The following is a 25,574-nucleotide window of genomic DNA, read 5'->3' as shown; positions in this document are numbered from 1 at the left end:
GCTGTGAACATTTCAGTGCTTTTGGAAGAGGCCGGTCATTTAAAGTGTGTAATCTGTGTCAACGCTTTAGGTTTTTCTTCTAACTTTATAAGACTGCGGCCTTTATCAGAATCGGGCCCGTAATTTTGTCAGAGCACTTAGCACCCTACTTCTATCGTTCAGTTTTTGATCTATTAACTTATTACATATTTTTGCTCTGCTTTAGCATCACTTGACTATTTAAAAAAATTGTTTGTTCAGGCCATGACCTTATAGTCAGCCAATTGGCCATTGCTATATTATGTGTATATTGTTTGAATATTCTTTTCTATTTATTCAATATTTCTATCGTTCTTCTTCCCCGGCTCGGCGTGCTTAAATGGAACGATGAGAAGCGAAGCCTCATTGTTTGGATCTAACTGATTTTATAGACCGCTAGTCGATAATTTAAATATAACTGGCACACCTTCTGGACTGTTAGATCCTTATAACGGAGGGAACCCAAAGGTTCTTAGATAAAAGTAATGTTGAATGCACAACAAAAACATTTAACAATGTCCGATCCTCATTTCCAATTTAATTATTCTACAATACTAAGAGCAGTAGGGAATGCTGGTAAGGGATGCTTCAAACTTATTATTAGTTTAACTTGTCGCACTGTATGTTCCCAGAACCACGCTTTATCTCTTCATTTCGTATTTAGTCACCCTATTCATTATGCATTAATCATAGATTTTACTTCTTTTTTCAAGAGCATTTACAATTATTCTCGATCCAAAACTATCAACATTATTTAATTTAAATACGAATTAATATACAAATAAGCTGTATGCTACAGCTACAAGCTAGAACCCTGTTCCACGAATAAGTAGCAACGATTGTGCCAATTTTTGCCCACAGTCTCACTTTTACAGTTACACTAACAATTGTTATGCTCACACAGTCTCACTTTTACAGTTTTATCAACAATTGATATACTCAAGTCATTGATCTCTTCATAAGTGTTTACAATACACCTCAACGCTGTGTTTAAAGTGCAACAATACATTGTCGAAGTACTGCATAACGTTCCATTTCAGATCCAAGAGTTTGGGGATTCACAGTTACATGGGAGTTCAAGGCGAACTGCTCCAGGAGAGATGCTAGAGTCTTCAACTTTGAGCGAAAACCTGTGTGTAGAGAGAGTAAGTGATTTTATCTTTATCTCCAGTTGGAAACTTTTTAATCTACCCTGGTTACATATTGGTTATATACTTATATAGGGTGGTTACTAAATAGTACTTAAGTACTTAGTGGCGTCAAAACTTTCCACATCACTCGACTATCATGATTTACTGTCTTCTGAATATCTTGCTAAACAGCTCCAAAATCCACAACCTAAACTCCGTCATCCGGTAATAGCAGAGCAGCGGATTAAGGGTCACATTAACTGCTGTCATCAGAATCTTCCCGATGGTCCACGAGTAGAAAAACATGAAATTATTCGCGAAGAACGGGCATGGCCAGCTCAATGCTGCTAGAAATGTGACCGTGTCTAGCCTCTAGGGTGTAGAGGGAAAAGTAAGGGAGATTACAAGTGTGGAATAGTCCAGTAAACATGGCGATGGTTACTTTGGCGCGGCGGGACGACCTTTGCCCTTTGGGAACTGCAAATAGCATGGCAGCTATTATAGCATGGTAACTATTATAGCATGGTAGCTATTATAGCATGGTAGCTATTATAGCATGGTATCTATTGTAGCATTGCAGCTATTATAGCATGGCAGCTATTATAGCATGGCAGCTATTATAGCATGGCAGCTATTATAGCATGGCAGCTATTATAGCATGACAGCTATTATAGCATGGCAGCTATTATAGCATGGCAGCTATTATAGCATGGCAGCTATTATAGCATGGCAGCTATTATAGCATGGCAGCTATTATAGCACGGCAGCTATTATAGCATGGCAGCTATTATAGCATGGCAGCTATTATAGCATGGCAGCTATTATAGCATGGCAGCTATTATAGCATGGCAGCTATTATAGCATGGCAGCTATTATAGCATGGCAGCTATTATAGCATGGCAGCTATTATAGCATGATAGCTATTATAGCATGGCAGCTATTATAGCATGGCAGCTATTATAGCACGGCAGCTATTGTAGCATGGCAGCTATTATAGCATGACAGCTATTACAGCATGGCAGCTATTGTAGCATGGCAGCTATTATAGCATGGCAGCTATTATAGCATGGCAGCAATTATAGCTTGGTAGCTATTATAGCATGGCAGCTATTATAGCATGGTAGCTATTATAGCATGGCAGCTATTATAGCATGGCAGCTATTATAGCATGGTAGATATTATAGCATGATAGCTATTATAGCATGGCAGCTATTATAGCATGGCAGCTATTATAGCACGGCAGCAATTATATCACGGCAGCTATTATAGCATGGCAGCTATTATAGCATGACAGCTATTATAGCATGGCAGCTATTATAGCATGGCAGCTATTATAGCATGGTAGCTATTATAGCACGGCAGCTATTGTAGCATGGCAGCTATTATAGCATGACAGCTATTACAGCATGGCAGCTATTGTAGCATGGCAGCTATTATAGCATGGCAGCAATTATAGCTTGGTAGCTATTATAGCATGGCAGCTATTATAGCATGGCAGCTATTATTGCATGGTAGCTATTATAGCATGGCAGCTATTATAGCATGGCAGCTATTATAGCATGGTAGATATTATAGCATGGTAGCTATTATAGCATGGCAGCTATTATAGCATGGTAGCTATTATAGCACGGCAGCTATTATATCATGGTAGCTATTATAGCATGGCAGCTATTATAGCACGGCAGCTATTATATCATGGCAGCTATTATAGCATGGTAGCTATTATAGCATGGTAGCTATTATAGCATGGCAGCTATTATAGCATGGCAGCTATTATAGCATGACAGCTATTATAGCATGATAGCTATTATAGCATGGTATCTATTATAGCATGGCAGCTATTATAGCATGGCAGCTATTATAGCATGGTAGCTATTATAGCTTGACAGCTATTATAGCATGGCAGCTATTATAGCATGGCAGCTATTATAGCATGGTAGCTATTATAGCATGGCAGCTATTATAGCATGGCAGCTATTATAGCATGGCAGCTATTATAGCATGGTAGCTATTATAGCATGGCAGCTATTATAGCATGGCAGCCCCACATCCAGAAACACGCCATCTTGCAAGGCAGCCTTGGAGGAAATTTTTTTTTGGGAGGAAAAACGGGAGAAAAAGAGGACATTTTTGAGAAGTTACTCCTAAATTTCGAAATATTTTTAGGAATAAAGACAAATTAATTGAGGAAATTTTTGAAGAAAATGTTTCGATTGTATAAAAATCAAAGGGGAACATCCCGTCAGTTTTGGAACACAGTGAAATATTCTGATTGGAGAATGCAGATTGCTGTTGTGAAGTTACCAAATTTACGTGAGTACTTGATTCTTTTCAATCCCAGTTTATTGCTGTCCTACAAATTTCTTTAATGCCAAATGCCGTCTAAAACACCCTATTTCGCAAAAAAATTCCGGGGGCTGCGCCCCCTAGCCCCCGCCAAGGGCTCCGCCCCCAGACCCCTGCCACAGCTTGCTCGCTTCGCTCGCTGCGCAGCTGGATTGGACACGTCTACTCGCTTCGCTCGCCGACAGCCCCCCCCCCCCCCCAAACTTGCGAGCGAAGCGAGCTGGCCACAGAATTTAGAAAAAAAAGCATCTGGGAGGAAATATAAACCTTTCTGGATGTGGGATGGCAGCTATTATAGCACGGCAGCTATTATAGCAAGGCAGCTATTATAGCATGGCAGCTATTATAGCATGGCAGCTATTATAGCATGACAGCTATTATAGCATGACAGCTATTATAGCTTGGCAGCTATTATAGCATGGCAGCTATTATAGCTGCCATGCTATTCTAGAACTAAGCTATTATAGACTATAACTAAGCTATTATAGAACTAAGCTATTATAGAACTAAGTTCTGTACTTGACGTTAACTAAGTGTAATTTTGGAATTTTTCAAAAGACCCACCCACCCCCTTCACTGTACTAACTGTTTTTCCGGATAATTATTAAGACACCCACCCCTTTTGCTGGCTTTTGCGGTACTAACTGTTGAGAAATCACGGTACTAACTGTGTCTTGGTATATAAAATAAGATACCCACCAGGAAATTGCTTTAAACAGCTCATTAAACATGACTTTTTAATTTTAAAAGGATCCGATATTGAATGTAAACAATAAAACTAACAGATTAAGAGACTGCATGTCAACATCGACTCAAAATCTTGACATTCACCGAACATTCTGATCATAAGCCCCTCAGTACTGAATTAAAATGCAATATATTCGCGATCAACCAATGCGTCCCATTACAGGACACTTATCAGACAGCGCCAACCAGAATCATTATCAACGAAGAGAACAAAGACGACTTTTTCGAAGCGCAGTCAGAAAATCTATCATTGACCTTAATCCAAGATCTTCAGTCGAAAATCGACTTACTCACCAATCAAAATATTTTAGCAGACAATTACCGTAATTATGAAACTGAACTTAAAGACATTAACAAACTACTTTCAGAACATCTTCGCGACATGGCCTCGAAGTGTTTCAAACAAACCAAACCACCCAAAAAATCTCACACCTCAAACAAACCTTGATTTAACTGGAAAACGAGATTAGGTAAAAGAAAATTTCGTAAAGGTACAGATGCAACCTCAAAATTCCCGTCAAACAACTTTATACGTGGAAACTATTATCTTGTCAAGGGTAGCTATAAGCGTTTGAAGAACTCTGCACAAAAACGAATTCTTCGCACGTATGAATGAGGACATAGAGGGGGGGGGGGGGGGAAATTCTCAACTGGCAATCTTTCAAAAAACTAAAAAATCAGAAAAAGAAAACTTTAAATTTTGACAGTCATGATATGAATAGATTCGAGACTTTTTTTGGTAACCTATATTCTGATAACCACAAAACAATAAATGAAAATTAAAAAGTTTCTATGATTGATCAGGCTGACTTGATAAATCAAGGTGCAACTCATCCTGAGTCACTCAACACCTTAATTACCATAACAGAACTTGACTCTAGTATAAAATTCCTCAAAAATGGTAAAGCTTCCTCACTCGACATGATTAATAACGAAATTATAAAATCTCTGGACACCAATCATAAATTGTTTATGTTGAACCTCTTCAACGCCTGCTTCTCACAAGGAATTTATCCCTGGAACGTCAGCATTATATCTCCACTTCATAAAAAGGGAAATAAATCGAATCCTGACAACTACCGTGCAGTTGCTGTCAGCAGTGCCATAGAAAAACTCTTCTCAACTATTCTCTTAGAACGACTCATTCACGTACAGTACTCGGCACCCGAACCCCCCCCCCCCCCCCCCCCCCCCCCCCCCCCGTCCTAGCTAATAACCATAAGCTCATAAGGTTATATCTTCAGTTTGTGACCCTTTGTACTGTGCGGAGAATGTTAGCGGTTACCCTAGGAACCCGACCATTGGCTCGGTGAGCCGGAAGAAAGTGGCGGTGCTCTACAATGCTAAGATCTGTTTTAGACAAACTGAGATTCAAGCCAGGAAGCACAGTAAGTGTTTTAACGGTGTATTCTTATTTTTTTAATTCATATAAAACTCATGAATGAAAATTGAAATGTTTTAACTTACTCTACGTCCTTTACATGTTTTATCATGTTTTATCACTTGAAGCAAACAGAAAACTACGAGTAGGACTTAAACAATAACGATTAACATGTAGGTGTTAATGTATTCTCATAATCTCTGGAATCTCAGACTGTTATAACGAAGAACTCTTCAAGAAGAGTTTGAGTTCTTACTCGTGGTGGGGCGGTGACCCGTACCCCTTCCGTGGTAAGTCAGTCAGTCAGTCAGTCAGTCAGTCAGTCAGTCAGTCAGTTAGTCAGTCAGTCAGTCAGTCAGTCAGTCTGTCAGTCAGTCAGTTGGAACATCCTATACTATGAAACCCTGATGTATTATAGCCGCAAAACGGGTGACCGACAACTGAACCCAATTGAACCTAGTTCCCACTAACCAATCAGCTTAATTGGTTAGGGTTTGGGTTAGTCTACATTGTCTAAATTGGGTTCAGTTGTCCGGTAGCCGCCAAAACCCATGCTCCTTTCCAATTTTCACCCCGCAGAAGTGACAATATGCTCTTCATTAACTTTAGAAAGTGTCGGCTAACAGGATATTGTTTAGTAAGTTAGTAAGTTGGTAAATTGGAACAACCAGTTATATACCTAGCCTCGGTGAGACCTGCTTCGCGATTACTATGTGCTCCACAAATCATCACACACCTGAGTAACAATCACGGTTGTTGTGAAACCAGTATTTCTGGTACCCATAGGGGATTTGAAATCAACTTATAAATCAAATGTCAGCAAAGCATCATTCCTCAAAGTATCATAATCAAACCCCGGGCGAGTCCAAAATTAGAAACCTGAGTATTGATTCATATGAAATATGAATATCTCTTTAACGATAAAATTTCCTGAACCAGATCTGACTCGCTATGTCTGTTCAGACATGTTTGTCTGCCAGATCGTGGTACCTGAGTCCCTTCATTGCCGTGCATTGAAATCACACAATAACACACAAAGCTAGAATCACGGCAAATCGACATTCATCGCTTTTTCATCGGAGTACTAATGGACAGTGTTCCTGGAATCCATGGTCCCTGCGTAAAAGATTTGTTGAGGCCAGCAGCACGATTACTCGAAGTGGAGAATCCTGAATGTTGCGGAATCGAGAATCCTGAGTGTTGTGGAATCGTCTTCTTTTCCGTGCTGTGTTGCGGGGTCACTTTTCTTTCAGTGGTGCAGATCTCTCCTCCTCGTATGAAGTGATACTTTTCTGGCTCTTTCTCCATCTTTGCTTTTAAAGATTCAACAAGTTTTCTCCGTATCAGCCTCTCCTCAGGAGATCGATCAGGACTCAGAAATGTTTTATTGAACTGTGACGACTGCTTCAAGTTCTTAGCATTACTGAGCACAAACAGAAACTGAGTCTGATCGGCTGAAGCAAACTCTGACTGGACGATGTTGGCCAGGCTTCGCAGTTCCCAGACGGTAACATTCCCTCACGAAGGGTTTTTCTGCTCCAGCAATTTCACTAAGCATATCTCCCACAACTGTATCAAGATTGGTTTTAGGATCCTCCCTGAGTCCGTATACCATCACACAGCGACTGCGATTATCATTGTCAACTGCTGATTTCACAGCCGCTTGCAAAGTTTTGCCTGGGATCTGTGGACTGTTCTGCTTCACTATGTCGCTAAACGATTTAACTTCTGTTTTGACGACCTCCTGAACTTTCTGAACATGATTGTCCTTCTTCTGAATAATTTCGTCCTTAAGCTCCAACATAAGTTTCTGATTTACAATCTGATCAGATTTCAAAGTGTCAATATTTGATGACGCAGATTTAAGAATGTCTGTGCTGCAGTTTACAATCTTAACAAATTCCATGACAAATCCAGCAAGTGAGTCTTTGCTGACATTGTTCCCTTTCATAAGAACATGCTTCGTAACTTCAGTGATGTTTTTACACTTAGCTGCTCCAGTCAACGAATCGAAAGTTCCCCGAATGTCCTTCTCCAATCGATGCAGGGATTCCAATGTATAGCTCATTATGATTTATGTACAAGTAGCGATGTACACGTTGTACTCGATTTAAGCAAGGCTGTGCGATGCTGATAACAAGAGCAATTAACAAACGTACATGAATTTGATAAGACAGCAATTTTTGCAGTTTTAAACTCACAAAATCTCCAGATCACACATGGAGCGCCCCTGGTGAATCCTGTTCTGCTGCCTGCTCTGCTAAGTCAATGGTGTGCTCCCAGGACCTTCCTTACCCTGATGTTATAGAGACTATAGCTCAACAGATGTGCCAAGCTGTGATCCTTAACGAGGTGTTCAAGGGAATTCATCAGCCTGGTTAGTTTTACTGGCCTCACTTTGGGAATATGCTATATGGAAATGTTCTTAGTCTTATTAACTGCTCCTAACCTTCATTTTATTCATCTGTTTATCTAGAACATTTTTTTGTAATGACTTCTACCAAACTATCAAGACGAATTATGATTAATCTCGAGCAGTTTTACAATGCTAAACACCTCTGCACAATTTCACTGTCATTTTACTGATTAAAGATCCGTGCGCATTCCACGTACAAAAGCCACAAATCCTTAATCAGTAATTATAATCTCTTGTTATAGATAACGATATTATATATTTTGATAATTGAAAGTTTTTGTTATCTTTAAATTAATTATATCTCAATATCAAATTAATAAAATATGTTTTATAAATTGTGTTTATAATTATGGCACATAGTTATTATATTTATATTTTAGATTGTAACCTTTTTAGTCCTATGGAATAAAACTAGCATGCCTTGGTTGCAGCATCGCTTTACTTATAGGTGCATATAGGGCCCGATGTAATTGCTATGACCAGTTTACTGGTCAACTGATGTTTCGGTGTCCCTAATTTTGTTTACACTCGGTCACTCGTCAAGGCATGAAAGGTCATTCGGCGAATTTTCTTTGAAATAAAATGATGTATTTGTAAACATTTTGAAAGTTTATTGATTTTAAAAAAAGCTTTCTCAGATACAGTATTAGTATGTATATTCACCAACATTCCATCAGGGTACGAAGAATTGACGGATAAGAGTCAAAGAGCAGTGTGTCAGGGTATCAAGAGTAAAGACACCTCCCGGTGGACACGTTCACACACTGCTAAGGAGCGGTGTGACGCTACTAAAGAAGGGTTTGTTAGACTGTGTTGGTGTTCTACAGGTGGGACTATTTTCTTATTATCTTACCTCAGCTGCGAAAAACTGGCTCCTAAATCTGGAAATTTAGGTACAGATGATTGCAGCTGTTGTTCAGTTGCTGTTTGTTGATGTCAGCTGGTCTGATATAATGCATCTTACACTACTTTTCTTTGTGTTTCAGTATATCTCAACCCACCTTATATTTCAACACCCGGTTACGATATATCCTTGTGTTTCAGATGAGCACGTGTTCCAGTTCACCCCGCTAGACCTAGATGACCAGGTGAGTCCCAGACCCCGAGTGCTGAGACCCTTCAGTCCTCGTCGTGACAAACCCACTACGTGGTGTGTGAAATACGCTCCCAGCAACCCTCACACTTACTACGACATCTTCAGCTTCAAAGGTGTCCATAATGTTAGGCATGAGTTGTTTTACTGTATTTCAGAAATGACTATTGCCATTTATTTGCTATTCAACATCGAAATTTCCCATTTCATTTACTTATTTATTGGCTATATATGACCATCTATTACTCTGCATTAATGGTTTTTTTTTAAATTTTGTTATCAAAACAGTTAACTTCTATTAACAAATCTGGCTTTGTATAACGGTACATTTCGGCCATCAGAGGTATCGAGAAATGGGCTCAACAGACCGACGAAAAGTCTGACTCTCACAGCTAATTGGGACACCATATGGCTTGCTCAGAAGTTCTCTTGGACCAACTCACAGGGGACCCTACAGAATGTGATACGCTGGGTGAGGTGGTCTGTTCCTTACTCCTATAAACCGAACACATGGGTTTGTTTCATTCATTTATTGAATTTAATTTCTAAATTTCAATTAAAATTATCCGTACATCACGTTAGCCAGATATTAGCCATTTTAAACCCAATCTAAAATAATACAAAACTTGTCTTCTCCAGAGAGTAAAGGATCATCTGCGGCTAGTATGTTTGCGGTTTGACATGATGACTGGTAATGTAACTCTGTGGTACAAACAACCAGGCCACTTCATGGTCACTCTCACTCCCATCCTCAACACTGTCAAACCTTACAAAAGCTTCCTTCTTCCTGGTACTGTTGCTTTAGGTGAGAGTCCGTTTAAAACTCAACTCTCAAAGGGATGGGTATTGGGGATGTATACCAATAAGTTTCAGAGGTTGGATGAAGGATGTTGCGGAGGGGAAGGCTAGGAGGTTGATGACCCGAGATATCCCCCTTATGTTTGTTCTTATTGACGTTCACATGGAAAGAAAAGTGAACTTTATATCCCCCCCCCCCCCTCCATTACACTTCTCAGCCGTATATATTCATATTGTGTAGTCTTGTAGACTGTAGAGTGGGATGCTTATAACCTTTTGTAACCAGGTCGCAGTTTAACGAAAGTTGGCAACATGTTTAGACAGTTTGATGGGTTGATAGTCTACGCTCTGATCACAGACATGTTCAATGATGATATTTCACACGCTCACTCCACCTACAAGTAAGTTTCGCTTTAACTTTATAATTTCTATCCCTTCAAGTTTGTTTCTCGATCATTTTACCCACGTCAACGTTAGTTTTGACAAAATTTGTACCGGTGACCAACCGGTGAGATCATGGTGAGTGGCACAAGTCACCATCGAGAAACTGGAAACTTAATATCTGGAGACATATTTGAAATGTTCATTGCATCAAAGCTTTCTCCGGATGTAATCTTTCAGTACATTGATGGCGACTTGTGTCACTCTCACCGACCTCACTGATTGGTCACTGGTCAAAATTTCAGTAAAAACCGCGACATTTCGGCCAAGGGGACGGCAGAAAAGCTCCTCTTCAAAAATCTTTGAAAATCTCTTTTTATATTCTGATGATTTTCCGTTTATCAAAGCTTTCTTTGGGAATAGAACTTTGAGTACCTCAATCGTGTCTTTTGCCAAATTTCTTTGTTTTGACTGAATTTTTGCTGAATGACCAATGAATGAGTTCACTGTGGATGGCACCAGACATGATTAAGGTATCGAAAGTCAGATTACCAAATAAAGTTTTAAACAACTGAAAATCATCAGAATATACGGAGAAATTTTGGAAGATTTGTGATTAGAAGCTTTTTTGCCGTTTCATTGACCGAAATTCACAGTTTTTACTTTATTTATGACCATTGACCAACCATTGAGGTTAGTGTGCGTAATTTCTTTATTTCTTTCCCTTCAAGTTATTTTCAGAATCATTTTATCCACTCGCAAGTTAATTTCACTGTCCTGTCTGTCACTTTCATTTTCATATTCTATACCTTCAAGTAAGTGTCATTTTGACTTAATGAACCTTTCTGTTAGCTTCTCTTTCACTTTCTGTATCTAAATGTCAGGTTCACTTTCTCCACCTCCGCAGCTGTATGATACCCCACCTGTACTCAAACAAGAGGAGACGAAACACCAGGTACACCCTGACCTGGGCCGACTTCTCCCCTGCTGACTCTAGAGAACCTGTTACTGGGGTAACTGTGCTGGATAGATACTCCTCCCCTGATATCATCACTGCTAGTGACGTTTGTGGTGAGTTCGTCTTTTTTTGGCCCCTCTGTTAGCTTGAAGTTGAAGTGAATCTGCTGCGTTCTCTCGGGTACACTTGATTTTGCCCAAACCTGAGAAAGAGACAAGTCGTTTATAGTCTCTAAATGTCAGGTTCATGTTTTGTTAAAGAGCGTGATGATCTAGATTCAGAGATCGACTTAATGGCGGCAACCAAGGACAACAATGATACTGAGACTTTCTGTCACAACATTAGTCGTGCCATGTTGCTCTGGGAGGATAACGCATATTGTTGGCAGGTCAGTTTTTTAGAAAATAATTGGGTGATATGATGCTCTGTCTGCCTCTGGGGTATGGCAACCCTGAAGGAGGTTGCCGGAGTTATCTAAGCGGAGATGATGGAGGTGACGTGGCAAAGGAGGCATGTTGTTGTATGGACATCAAATTATATGATGCTCTTGCTAGTCAGTTGTTTCTGGACAACCAGGCAACAACTGATTGTTTTGATCAAATGTTGAGTAGTCTGACCAACTTTAACTATCCATTTTATTTTTTATGTATTAATTTTTTTAAATTTCAAAATTCAAATAAACTTTACATCAATGTATTACAGTTATATTCAATAAAAAAAAGACCACAATATCTCCTGTGAGGCTTAAACATGGAAAAAGAGAGCTAGAAAAATATTCATGAGACTCAACACTACCAGACTACAGCTGGAGTGAGAAACATTATGTAAACATCAAAGTAAAATTTATTTCGGCTGAACCAAAACTCGGTGGTAAAACCATAATTAAACATCAGGTGGATCACACGAGTGGAGCGGCTAGTTTTGAGACGAAGACTCAACCCTACCCGAGGATGATAACAATGTACAATGAGCTCAGAAGAATGGGAATTGATCCAAAGTTAGTACACTTACAGATTCCATAGTTCAAGTTGACTGACTCATTGGTCAGGGGAGAAAATGGGACAGAATTCAGAAAGTGTTTTTGCCATCCATAGTTAACCGACTAATTGGTCACTGGAGTGAAATTTAGTCAAAACTGTGAAACTTTTGTCCAAGAAATTACCTTTTTGTTTCACTTTCACTATCCCAGGGTATCGTACATCTCGATTAACGAGACAGTGCAGCAGAAATACTCGTTAACCTTCGCTTTAATTTTCAGTTTCACTATCCCAGGGTATCGTGCAGCAGAACTACTCTTTTACATTCACTTTCACTTTCACTATCCTAGGGTATCGTGCAGCAGAACTACTCTTTAACATTCACTTTCACTTTCACTATCCCAGGGTATCGTGCAGCTTTATAAACGAGACAGTGCAGCAGAACTATACTTCTCCTCCACCTCTTCTTTCCTCGAACACAATACAAGGAACCAACTTTACCCGTACTTTCGGTAGTACCATGACAACCCCCTTTAGTACAATGAGTTTCACTACCACTGTACCTGGACCCAGCCATGACGGCAATCTTGTAAGTTTGTCTGGGGTGTTCCCATGTTCCTACACATTTTCACCATCTCCCTATACTTTTTCACCATGTCATAAATTGCAAAGATTGTTGAACATTTTCAATACGCCTAAAAGCTTCTGAATTCTTTCTTATTTTTTATTATCGCTGATCATCCCCCTAATTTTGATATCAAAAGCTAATTAAACCTTTATTAAAACTACTGCTTACAGAAGCGGTTAACACGTACAGATTGTAAGGGGGGTATCAGAGAAAGGTGCTCCGGCTTCACTACCGACCACACTTGGTGGTATTGGAAAGGTTAGCGTCACAAGTTTCACTTTCTCTTTCCCTTGATTATTATTTTCAAATTTCATGTTATAAGAAAGGGGCCATATACTTAGGACGTCCGGCAAATAGGGAGGAGCTGGTTTTGGGATTTCGGACAAATCCGGACTGGGGGAGGGGGTGGTTTCTGAAAATCCGGACACACCCGGACAGGGGGAGGGGGGTCTGAAAATCTGCGATTTTGGCGGACGTCCTTAGTAGATGGCCCTTTACTATCAGAGATATTTGATTTATATTTAAATATCTTCGCTAGATAGTTGTATAGCAAACCTTAATATTGATCATTACAGAGCTGTATTACGCGTTTCCATTTAGTGGATCACCTGAAGATGAGTTCCTGATGATGGGTTCATTATCTTACTTGAGTGGGATGACCTGGAAGCCCCCTAAACATCCCAGAAACAACTGTGATATGGCCCTCTTTCAGCTCATCTGCTTTGATTCTATTGAGATTACTGGTATTTAATCATAGTGTGAACTTCTGTGTTAAAAACATATGAATACTAGTATTCTCCCATTTTCAGTTTTTGAAGACGTTATTTATATGAGTGTCTTCGTAAGCATTTTGCTAGTAATAATTTACCTATAAACTAATTAGCTTATGAGCTTGTTAAGTGATTAACTAATTAACAAAAACTATCTGGTCAGACTGTGAGAACCCGGGGACAAAGAGGGATATCAGAAGTGGTGCCAGGAGAGCTACGAGTTTCCTTGTACAGCACAGATGTGAAAAGACTCACCTTCAATGGAGACTAGACAGGAGAAGCAAAGTGATGAGAGGTTTTTTATTTGTGTTTTCTTTGAATCTTATATGTCATTCTTAATGACAGCTATTTGATCCTGCCCTCCACCATTTCCAGAACTCCTCGTAGGTATTATCTTGACCCTTTTTTAGTGTGAGATTAACTCACAACTTCTAATTTCAAACCAAAATGCGACCCCCGCAGATCTAGAAGAGTGCAGTATCTGGAACCTGTCTGAATGCCGGTGGAGGCATATGGTAGGGAGGCGGTTCTCTCGGTACTACTTCACATCTAATCTGAACTGGCTGTGGGACTCCGAGATTAGAGACTTCAGATACTCTACAAAGGAGGATTCCTGTACACATCGGAAGTGAGAAACTGTTACTTATTCGTCACCATCTTTTCGTCAGAAACCAATTCATTACATTCATATCACAATTAAATAACTGTATGATGTATATGTTACTCATTATTTTGCAGTGCAATTCATAGCTACCTGCTTTGGACAATTCCATCTCTTATGCCTGATTATTGTTTAATTTCAATAACTACTGTAAACGAATGTTCGATTTCTTCCTAACCCTTCTTCGTCAGAGAGTACGGAGCGTGTCTGAAAAGATTGAATTGTAACAATGATACCCTGAAGGAGTACAACTCAACCTCCCTCGCTGACAAACTCCTAGCAGAACTACACCAGTACAACTTAGATTACTACATGGAGGCCATGCCTAAATATATTGGGTAAGTTACAAGTGGGCTATAAAAGGGGCCATCTACTTAGGACGTCCGGCAAATAGGGAGGGGATGGTTTTGAAAATTCGGACACACCCGGACAGGGGGAGGGGGGTGGTCTGAAAATGTGCGATTTTGGCGGACGTCCTAAGTAGATGGCCCCTAAGTGGGTTATAATATAAGATTATTGACACCTTGACTGTTAAACCACCTGTCAAGTTAAATATCAAAAGGCATCCTAATGCTCTAATGTTTGGAGCCAAATTAAACGGGTACTTAAATACCGGAAACCTTTTAACATAATGAGTAGTAAGATATCGTTCTACAGAACCCTTTTAAATCCCCCAACCGAATTAATTTAATGATAGTAAAAAGGTTGCTGTTGAAGGCTCCAAGCCGCAGTAGAATTATAATAAAAGTTTGAAACTGCAGTAGAATTACACTAAAAGCTCGAATTTCTTAGGCCAGATCTTGGCAATATCCAAGAAGCTCTGCCAATAAGGGTAGACTTTGAGGTAGACTTTAGGGGGACTAACAATGGTCCAACTATCTAGATCTTCTCGACAGAATACAGAGCACATGTTACTTGGCATATGATATCTCCCCCAGAGAGAATGGTGCAAATTTGACGACTGCCCGATCTGTTTCACTTTCACTTTCACTTAGTAACTAACATCTCCCCCAGGAGAGAATGGTGCAAATCCGACGACTGCCCGATCTGTTTCACATTCACTTTCACTTAGTAACTAACATCTCCCCCAGGAGAGAATAGTGCAAATCCGACGACTGCCCGATCTGTTTCAATTTCACTTAGTAACTAACATCTCCCCCAGGAGAGAATAGTGCAAATCCGACGACTGCCCGATCTGTTTCAATTTCACTTAGTAACTAAGATCTCCCTCAGGAGAGAATGGTGTAACTACGCTGATCCTCTCAACAAAGTACACAGCGACTGCCCGATCTGTTTCTCCCTCCTCAAACACCTAAACACCACCAGTTACTGGTCGTCCTACCAGAAAAGTATTGCTGTTTTCAACACCCGGGGGTGCCCCTGGCCTCAGTGTACCATCAGGGGGACTGTAGTGCCACCCAGCTTCTCTGAGAGGTTGTATTTGCAAGATGCCAAGGAGCTGGCAGGGATTATTGAAGAGGAGAAGGCGGGGGGTTTGAAGGGTTCGGGGGAGAGTTTGAGGACTGGGGTAGTTGTAAGATGGGTAATTTTGTTGAGATACTTTGGGGCATTTGTTTAGTACTTGACTCGATGTTGCGATTGTTTTTTGTAGAATCTGAACCTCAATTGAAATTGCATTCTTAGGTAATTTTAGCCCTATGTGTTTTACCATGATGACATTTTTAATGATAAATTATTGTTTTTACCCGGTCCAAACCTACATGACACTCAATCACTTGAAAAAGTAATAGAATTTACAAGCATCGACCAATTTCACAAAGAATTATTTCTGAACTCTAAACCATTCTGACCCCATTCATTGACTTTGTCTATAATACCTTTTTAACTACATGTTTACGTCATGATGCAGTAAACATTTTGCCGTGTTTCCAGATTATAGATTTATTATTGTTTTAAGATTTTTCTCCCGTCTATGTTATTTTGAAATTGTATCAATTCTAATGGAGATCAATTCTAATGGAGATTATTCGAATTTCGACTTTGATTTGACTCAATATAATTTTTAAAAGAATGACACAGATGACTTGTTTGAAGAGGGATGTTCGAGAACCTCCGGCTTCGAAAAATAATACAGACTTTACATTTTCTTACCATCACAAATATATGAATTAATAAACAAAAACACAACAATACTCAACTTTACAACCAAAACAATGTTCAGCAGTTTATGAACATGTAGGTGATTACAGATCAAGAAAAAGTAAAATGAAGAACAGTGAATGAAGCGATAATCGAGCCTCTCCTCGACAGGATGGTCTCTTATCAGGTAGCCGCCAGTTTTCTATTTCATTTTTCCTTTCTGTCTATAACTACAACTTCAAATTATGCCGCTTCATAATTTACTGCTCACTTAAGGATGCGTGAGGCCAGTGTATATTGTTTCTTAGTTCCAATAATAATGTTAGGATTTGCTGTAATCATATGCCAGCGGGCAGCGTTTGATGCCCTGAAAACTATAAATTTTGTTAAGTGTCTTTAAATTGTCAGCCTGACTCGGGCTAATGTTCACATCTCAATCATAACCGTGAGGTGCAGCATTGTTCTTGAAAATGAACCCACCCTTTGGCAAGCGCACATTATAAGACTTCTTGCGGAGATAGAGAGTCGACTTCCTCCGAACAGTGATATCCTCAAGCTCAATACTCCGCTCTGCTCGTAGCTGATTCTCTGAGGATCCTCTCCTCAACTTGACCTTACAGATCCCCTTCTGTTGATGATGATTCAGCTCGGTGTCGATTACCAGCTCGTTCTTTGCCGTGGTTCTCTCCCGGACTATTCGTCTGGCGCTGATAGTGAGCTTAAAAGAAGAGGCTAGTGTGTCCCGATACTCACCTCGTCTCAGTGCGTAGATCACAGGGTTAGCGACTGGGCCGACATAGAACAGCACCTTGGCAACCTGAGCGAACACCACTTCCCCCTGAGGGGAGAGGTTGAAGTTGAGATAGCGCTTCAGGGCTACCATAGGAACAGAGAAAGTGGTCAAGAGGTAAACTGCTACTAAAAGGAGCAGCTCTCTAGCTATCCCTGGCATCTGGGCTCTGTGTTTAGCCAGGCCTCCCCCGACCCCCCTACTACAGGGTATCCCACAGAACTGTGCCAGCACCACACCAGACAGCAGCACTATTATCACACTCCCCATCAGGATGATATAGGGGATCACGTTAACGTGGGGCACGTGGTCGTTAACCGTCCCCGTGTAGCTCACGAAACAGGACTGTACGCTCGGGATGAAGATGAACGTCCACAGCGGGTTGGAGACGGTCAGGAAGATGCCTATAAACAAGTACTTAGCAACTATGACATGCACCACTCTCCTCCGAGTCACCCAGATCTTGTAGGCTAGAGGATAGAGCACGATGACGACCCTGGTGAAGCTGAGAACCATTAAACTGATGATGGAGCCCCAGGGGAAAATGTGCAGAAGGTTCGAGAAGATTCTACAGAGAACATTGTTCTGGGCGAAGAGTTCAATCTTGTAGAACATGGAAATGACCATGGGCTCCACAAAGATAGCAGTTCCGATATCGTCGACAGCCAGGGAGAATAGCTGGAGTCGGGAGGGGAGACGGTAATGACGGTGTTTGCAGAACATATACAGGACCAGGGAGTTAAAGTGGATTCCTAGGATCATGAGGGAGAGGATCAGTATGACTGTCATCACCTCCAGGGTAGTTGTGGGACCTGACACCACGTCTATCAGGGGGGTTGTAGCGGGGCCTATAACTACATCCAGTGAGGTGGTGCTGGTAAGCCCTGATACCAGTCCTTCTGTCCCGTTCATATCCTGATGGGGTGATATTGTAAGACTAAGTAACTTAAGAAGTGTTTCTTAAACGAATACAAGTGGTGTAATTGTTGTTGTAATGCTATTATATAAATCGTAGTCAGACTTTGAAAGAGTTTACAAAAGTAATAAATAACCAGAACAAGACTAACAAAGTTGGCACCAGCTTTATTTAAGTACTATTTAAACAGCTTAAATTCAAATTGAGAAACCAGACGGACACGAAGTAAACCAGACGGACACGAAGTAATCCCGGGAATTTTATATATGTTTATTAATATATCAATGCGTATGATAACGGTTACATCGCTAAATGCCATTAAATGATTTGATGCGCTTTAATGAAATTGAAATGCTGAACCCTGAAGCCTGAAGGACGTCGACCGGAAACAAAATATGACATTTTGATCTTAGATGTAGACGTAAATTAATATAACTATAAATTATTGACGAAATGGGCTTCTATTGGCTACATTGCACAAGCTGGTCGCAGCCGCAAATATGTGAGATTTAGAGATCTGTTGGTTCGAGAAAAACCCATGACTGTCAATGTTGGCAGCTGATTTAATGACATTTGAATCCGTGCAGTGGATTTTGGCAAGTCACAATTGCTATTACAGCTGATGCTGTAAACGTGCGTTATATACTCCCAACATCTTGATTTGGAGGTGTCACCTTCGTTTGGCACATGGCAGAAACAAGGTGGAGGTAGACATGTAATTGTCACAGCAACGAAAAGTTGGCCTCAAAATTTCCGGTTTTTGGTGCCATACTATAATTGCAATTTCAAGCTTTTAAATATTACGCAAGACTGGCTGCTTAATTTCGAAACGAGCAAAAACTGTCGCTCACTAATCTTCCAGTTACCCAGCATATGTGACAGAAAAAGTGATTAAATCCGCCGATTAAATCGTTCGCACTAACTCTTGCAAGATAAGCAGTATATGACTGTAATTGTTCTTTTGAAAATTCCTTCTAGTCGTTGGAGCGATCATCACCAACGGATTTTATATGCAATCTACAACCTCTCCTAGTTCAATGGCCACAGTGTCTGATGAATAATAACAGTAAAATAATACACTGACCTAGCTGTCCATACTGAACCTAGGGTAGATTTTACGAATAGAAAGATAGTCTCGGGATACCCCATGTTTTACCATCAACATAATCTGTGTGGTAATTATAGGATTCTCCCCGACATCCTCCCAATATCTTATAGAATGAGATGTCATTCACTCTCATTCAGTGTCATTCCGAATATTGACATCATGTTCGGGGTATTCTAATTCTATGAATCATTTGACAATTTGCCGGAATACATTGAGACAGGCTCCAGAAAATGACAAAATCTCCACCTTTTCCAAGATTCAGTTGATAATTTGCTGAAAGCGGTTACTACTTCTCGACCGAGCAGTGCCATAAGCTAACAGATTTTGATTAAATACCACAGAACTCCTATACTCGTAATAATATTATATATGTGATTATGTGCTCAGGCTGATTAGTAAACTACCACACCACGTACAACTACAACTGGGAAGTTGTACGTGGGGCGAAGGGGGGTGGGGGGAGGGAGGGGGAAGGGGATTAATAAATGATTTGGGGTTTTTTAATCTTAAAAGCAACCATGATTTAATGCTCAAAATCAACAATACTAGAAACGGGGGAATTTCTTGGGTGTATGTCAACTCAAACCTATGATAAAATGCTCAAAATTAATGATTAATCCTACCAGTCGTCACTGTCTTAAGAGGGTAGCTGGGAACATAAAGATAAATACCTGAGACCTCGGTCCCTTACTTATTAGAGATACGAATTAACGATATACTCCACGGAACTGCAAATGAAATGGAGCGAACATGATCATAGGATCTGATGATGATTAATCAATTTCGTCTAATATTGATCGGAGGCTGATTGTACGGTGTCAGCTGATGGACTAGCGATTTGTTGGGACAGCAATGTACAAGCAAGTAACAACTTCATGTCACCGGCTGATCATGTCCACCATGTTAGTTTGATTGCCAAACTCGTGATAGCATCGCGTGAAAATATCGATTTATCAGATTAAATCTACCCATGATTCTATGTGCTGGTGTAAACGTTTGCAATACTCACTGGTTCAGACTGAAATATTGTGCCAAAATCGGTGAAAATATCGATAATAAGGATACACCTGATTAAATTTTCCCCGGGTCATGCAAGTGACGGCATGAAAAGGAGAGTTTTAAGGTCACATGACTTACCCCAGCAGACCAATACACTCCAACTTATCTTGGCCGACTCTCTCGTGCAATCAAATACTGAATTCTTAAACACACCCGTTATTTCAATCTACTCTGGCACAAGCTGAAGCGTGTGATGCCGGGATAGCTATAAATCTCCGAATATCTTATCACAAAATATCATCAGATTATTGGCTCCTCCTCGTACGTACTAAAATGTTTACACTTACCCCCTCATACTACTAGCTAATTTAATAAGGACAATAAACCCGGGGGCGCAATGCACATGTCACCGTAGTGGTGAAAGTTATAAGGTTCATCTTGTTACCTTGTAGAAATGGTGCTACAGTGACCATCGAATTTTAACCGGTAAATGTTATGCATGAAGTTAATGGTATAATAAGCCAGGGAAGTAATATTATTCGATCAAGTTGAGGTTAATTGTACTAGCAGATCGGAAAATATCTTCAAAATTCATCACTATAACGAGAAATTGTCGGTTTCTGCTAATATTCCAGCGAAATTAAATGTTTTTAAAAGGAAACAAAACTTGTCGGAAAGATGGAAAATAATTCAAATGATACGGGGGTGTAATTTTGATTTATCTTAACCGCTTACTTTTAGTACTGGAGGGGGTTCTGGAAAGATAAGAGTGACAGGTTTGTTCCAGAAGCTTTCAAATAAATCGTTTTCAGCTAACTTAAAATCTTACCACAACAGATTCGAATTTATCAGTCGATGGAAAAATTGTGATATGTCTTTTACCCGAGAATCTTATTATATTTTTACATGAACAAACTGCAACAAACTCTCATGATATTGATATTTATTAAGTCGGCATAAGATATTACTATTACATTTTGAGATATAACCCTTATCGGATCGTTGGCATGTTCAGAGTGGGTCTGATTTATGAATAACTTGGCTTATTTGGGGTTAGGAGGAGGAGAAGTATATATTACTATGGTAACGTTTAGGCTCACAACGTAGCCATATTTCACGTTTGAGGCTTATAACTTTATACTTTTATAGCATATTGTTCAATATTAAATTGAGCATACCTGTACTGCGGAACATGAAAGATAGAACTCCAATTTTAGTTTTACACTATGCAAAATTTCATTCGATTTGAAACATGCTGCACAGTAACTAATTGAAATTTTACTGCTAATGAATCGCATTTACCAGTCGATGGCAAATAATGACGATGCCCCCTAAATGAAACAGTGAATAAGTGTCTCCAAAATATTTGCTAGAACAAAGTACAAACTGTAACACACTGTCACGTCGGCAATCGGCATGGCAAATATAGCATTGAAAGGATTAATTGCATGTTTGTGATGGGTCAGATTTAGGAATGACTGTCCGGTTCGTGTTAAGACCAGCTTTATTCAATAGTTTAATGAGTTAAACAAGTGAGTATAAGTCACGTTTTGAATAGCGCACTCTCAAAGAACTAGTAAATGTTTTAACATAATATTTATATTGTTATTTGTTCCGCCAAGTACTAGGCATCCGTATTTCTTATGACTTTATGTTTGATCTATAAAGAGGTATTAGCATAATTAAATTTAATGCCTTTGTCATAGACTTAGCTAAAGCAATGGAGTATTGAACGAGGGCCGAGGAAACAATAGGAAATAATTACAATTAGTAAAAATTAAAATTCCACTTTAACTTCAAGAGAAGGCTAGTTTCACAAGTAATCAATTATGAAGTTATAAGTACAGTAAAATATGTCAAAGTCTTTGTCGGAAATAATTCGCAACAAAATGATTTCAACGGGAGATGGTCGGGACAAATTTCAGAAATCAACCCAGAGCCCAGAGGGATCCCAAAATTTCCTACGTCAGATAACTCCACAATTACCACTTTTTTACCACGTTGATTCGCCGCTAATAAGTCAACTTCAGAATGTCGTAGAAGGTTCTAAAAGTTCTATTAGTCATAACAGGTTTGAAAGATTTAGAAGGATTCTCCCAAGTCTCAACTAACACAACATATAATTTACAATGAGCATGATGTCGCGTATGAAAATAAGATGTTTTTTGTCACGTTTTTGCAGGGTAAACCAGTGTTTATAAAGAGTCGAACAGAAGCATTTTTAGTGACTTGCACCATATCCACGTGGTGTTGTATTTAGAAGAATTCTCTACAGATTCGAATGACACTATATAAACTAATTTAATGTCGCGTATCTAATGAGTAAAAACACGACCGTTATTTTGAAGTTCGAGCGGATCACGTGATATGTTTGGGTATGTTGATAAACACATCTGACCCTCCTGATTGGGTGAGAGTCAGAACTTTATCAGCACAAGATTAATAATAAATACACCTGAACTCCATGATTTGCCATGATAATATACTGAAAACTGCAGGAACCAAGCAGAAGCGCACAGTGAGAGGAGGTTCAGACAAGTTGAGATCAGACGAGGGTTACTTTAAAACTGGACCACTTTTATATCTTTAGTAGAGGCACCCGGTTTACTTGCTTAACAGGTAAGAGGTTCAAGATCCCAAGAAACCAATGAGATCTGTTAATTTTATTTCCTGTTTTAGTTATGTAAGTTAAATTTAACTGAATATGTGCATAATGTACGGTTGAAAGAGGAATTTTAGGTTTAACAATTTAACGGATTACTAAAGAGAGATTTGTGAAAGCAATTATCTGGTTCTAATGAAAAACATATGCAGTATGCACACATATTTCTCTGCGCTATAATTTTAATGGGAATAATAATTTAATGACACACATTTCCTTTAGGTCGAAGCTTATTAATACAAAAAAGCAGCCGTTTAGGAGACTAGACAAGATACGAACTCGAAGTAAGGACCTGTTCGGAGTATGAGTTTTTGAAGAATTCTGATCCCGTTTATCGAAAAAACCCGTATAAAGAGCCTGTTAAGTGTTCAATATTGTGCGATGCTGTTGAAGAAAATACATGTCTCCAGATAAATATATACATGTCTCCAGACGTATTTACTATTCGGACTGTGATTGGATAAGACTGGATTTCATTTACAGGTAATATCTCAAGCCGGACCAATGAATATTGTGCATTTTGTAATCACACAGAATTTATCATCATATTTGAAATTAAAGGAACCAAAACTTTCTGTTCATCTTAATCTACCACCATAATGGGACCTGACAAGTGAAAACTGCAGTTGGTAACCCGAACTGAGTCAGAAATTGCACGCAGGTCACTTAAAAACCAGACGTCAGGGAAGTAGTTACCACTACCAGGTTAAACTGACAAATTCTCTCCAAACGATACGTTAAATTTTCAGAGGATTCACTGGAGATAGAGTGGGTGTAACTGCCAGTTCTTCAGAGGTTCAGGTTAGTTTTACTGTTTTAGTTATTAGTGCTTTTCAATATAAATAAAAACGAGGCCTTCATGTTATGGAGCCAGGAATTGGATAGGCTTTTACCTGTTTAAATACCCAATAAATGTAATAGATTTGTAGTGTTGTAATTTGTTTGATCTGTTTAATTACTGTGATAGAGTTAATTGTAACATAAGTACACTTGAAACAAGATTGTGAGTCCCCTGCGGGCAGGACATCTGGTTATTCGATGTTTAAATGTAATTTACCTGTAAACAGTAAACACCGTTCTGATGGGTAAAGTAGATACTTAAGCTAATATTTTCATTAGCAAAAGTTGTGCTGCAGCAAGTTTGTATCGCTAAACACAGCGCATATTGAACATTGATTCATTTAATTTCCTGTGTCAAGATTTCACAGTTTTGACAGAATTTGTCGCGAGTGACAAATTATTAACTTAACTATCGGTGGAATTAGACAGTTACAGAAAGAGTATTGATAAATGAGAAATCACTAATATGTTCTACCGGACATAATATATAAATAGCATAGCTCTCAAATGCCTGAAAAGGTCAAAATGAACGGGCAAGAGAACAAATTAATATCGATCATATTTCAATTAATTTATGCCCCGGATAAGTAAAGAAAGCAAGTCACATCACACGGAATTACCCAAATCGAGCCACCAGCAGTAGCCGAACTGTAAGCTAACTTTAATACAACTCTCATCTTTGCGAGCGAATCATTATTTGCGGTTAACTGCACAGTCGAAGGTCACTTAAGCCCAGAGAAATGAATGATTTAAAACTACTAAAGTCAAAGATATAGATAGGTCTATCTCTACCAGGATCCTTCTAAATATATATATATATATACCGACTTTTAATGTGTAGGAGTACAGCAACAAAATATATATATATAATATATCTTACTTCGCAACACTGTGTTATCATACTTAGCATATTGGACTAAAGTGGTTTTGAAATTTGATGAAACACATCGTGAAGTTTGGCTGCCTTTTTGGGCGAAACTAATGCTATTTATTTTCTGGTGTGAGTGAGAATCTTACTGTGAGATCAAGTGAAACAGGACAATATTAATTGTCTTACGATTTCAGACCGGGAAATTTCCCATATTGTCGTCCGGTCGCTGGTCTCAGTAACACATAATGCACATAATGTAATGGGCACAAATCAAAACGCCGAATGTGCTTTTCTCCAGTTCTTTTCAGTCTCTGACGAATCAATAATGTTTATGCCATAGGTCACACTTAGGTGTCTTGGGTTTTTTCGGCCGAAATCAGTAAAAAACGATCAAATTCAAATTAAATAAAACCAACGGCCAACATCTACGGCCTACGCCACGAGGGCTAAACTTAAAGCCTTGAACAGATGAACAAAATTGTGGATGTGGACTGTGGTCAGCACTCAGCAATCGTGGTCGTTTTTCTGAGTATAATATAATATTAAAAAATTGACAAAAACGTGAAACGTCTAGAGTGTTCAGCATGGACAAAACCCACATGATTAAATGGACTGCCTTGTTTCTGCTCATTGATTTATAAACCCCGCTAAATGACATTGCTCCACAGAAAAGCTAAAAAGAGAAGTGGTAAAATTTAATTAATATAAGTCTAGGTTAAAAGTATGGATAAACTGTAGCTTGAACTGACCTCCCAAGTTCAATTCTTTTATAGTCCATGTAGCCGTCAGCGAGGATATTTTCCGGGCTCCCATGGTTAAGAAGTAGGCACATAATCGACGTTAAAATGCACAAATTGAATTCATAGGTTACGTCTGTGAAAAGGTGGTCACTAAAAGCTCGAAATTGTTTTAGAACTCTATTAAAAGCTGGAAAATTAGATGCCAGTCGCTGGCTTTACGAAGGTGTGGTATATTACAGGTTGC

The 25,574-nt window shown here is 39.3% G+C and overlaps 2 protein-coding genes across 2 annotated transcripts; one reads left to right on the top strand and one right to left on the bottom strand.

The window, feature by feature from the left end:
* Positions 1-7,890: 7,890 nt before the first annotated feature.
* Positions 7,891-15,883, top strand: LOC134818643 (uncharacterized). The gene is made up of 17 exons (XM_063828282.1): positions 7,891-7,999; positions 8,716-8,865; positions 9,083-9,247; positions 9,473-9,645; positions 9,771-9,936; positions 10,216-10,330; positions 11,218-11,381; positions 11,511-11,656; positions 12,162-12,265; positions 12,651-12,838; positions 13,449-13,616; positions 13,807-13,938; positions 14,106-14,271; positions 14,496-14,642; positions 15,097-15,148; positions 15,319-15,375; positions 15,467-15,883. The coding sequence occupies exons 1-17, from the start codon at positions 7,891-7,893 to the stop codon at positions 15,881-15,883; spliced, it is 2,619 nt and encodes an 872-aa protein (XP_063684352.1).
* Positions 15,884-16,837: 954 nt separating this feature from the next.
* Positions 16,838-18,106, bottom strand: LOC134818642 (melanopsin-B-like). Its single transcript, XM_063828281.1, has one exon. The coding sequence runs from the start codon at positions 18,104-18,106 to the stop codon at positions 16,838-16,840; it is 1,269 nt and encodes a 422-aa protein (XP_063684351.1).
* Between the last annotated feature and the right edge of the window lie 7,468 nt (positions 18,107-25,574).

The sequence above is a fragment of the Bolinopsis microptera genome, chromosome 7 (genome assembly GCF_026151205.1).
Source record: "Bolinopsis microptera isolate Bmic1 chromosome 7, MBARI_Bmic_1.0, whole genome shotgun sequence".
In the NCBI taxonomy this organism is placed as follows: domain Eukaryota; kingdom Metazoa; phylum Ctenophora; class Tentaculata; order Lobata; family Bolinopsidae; genus Bolinopsis; species Bolinopsis microptera.
This window is presented reverse-complemented; position numbering and strand designations above follow the sequence as displayed.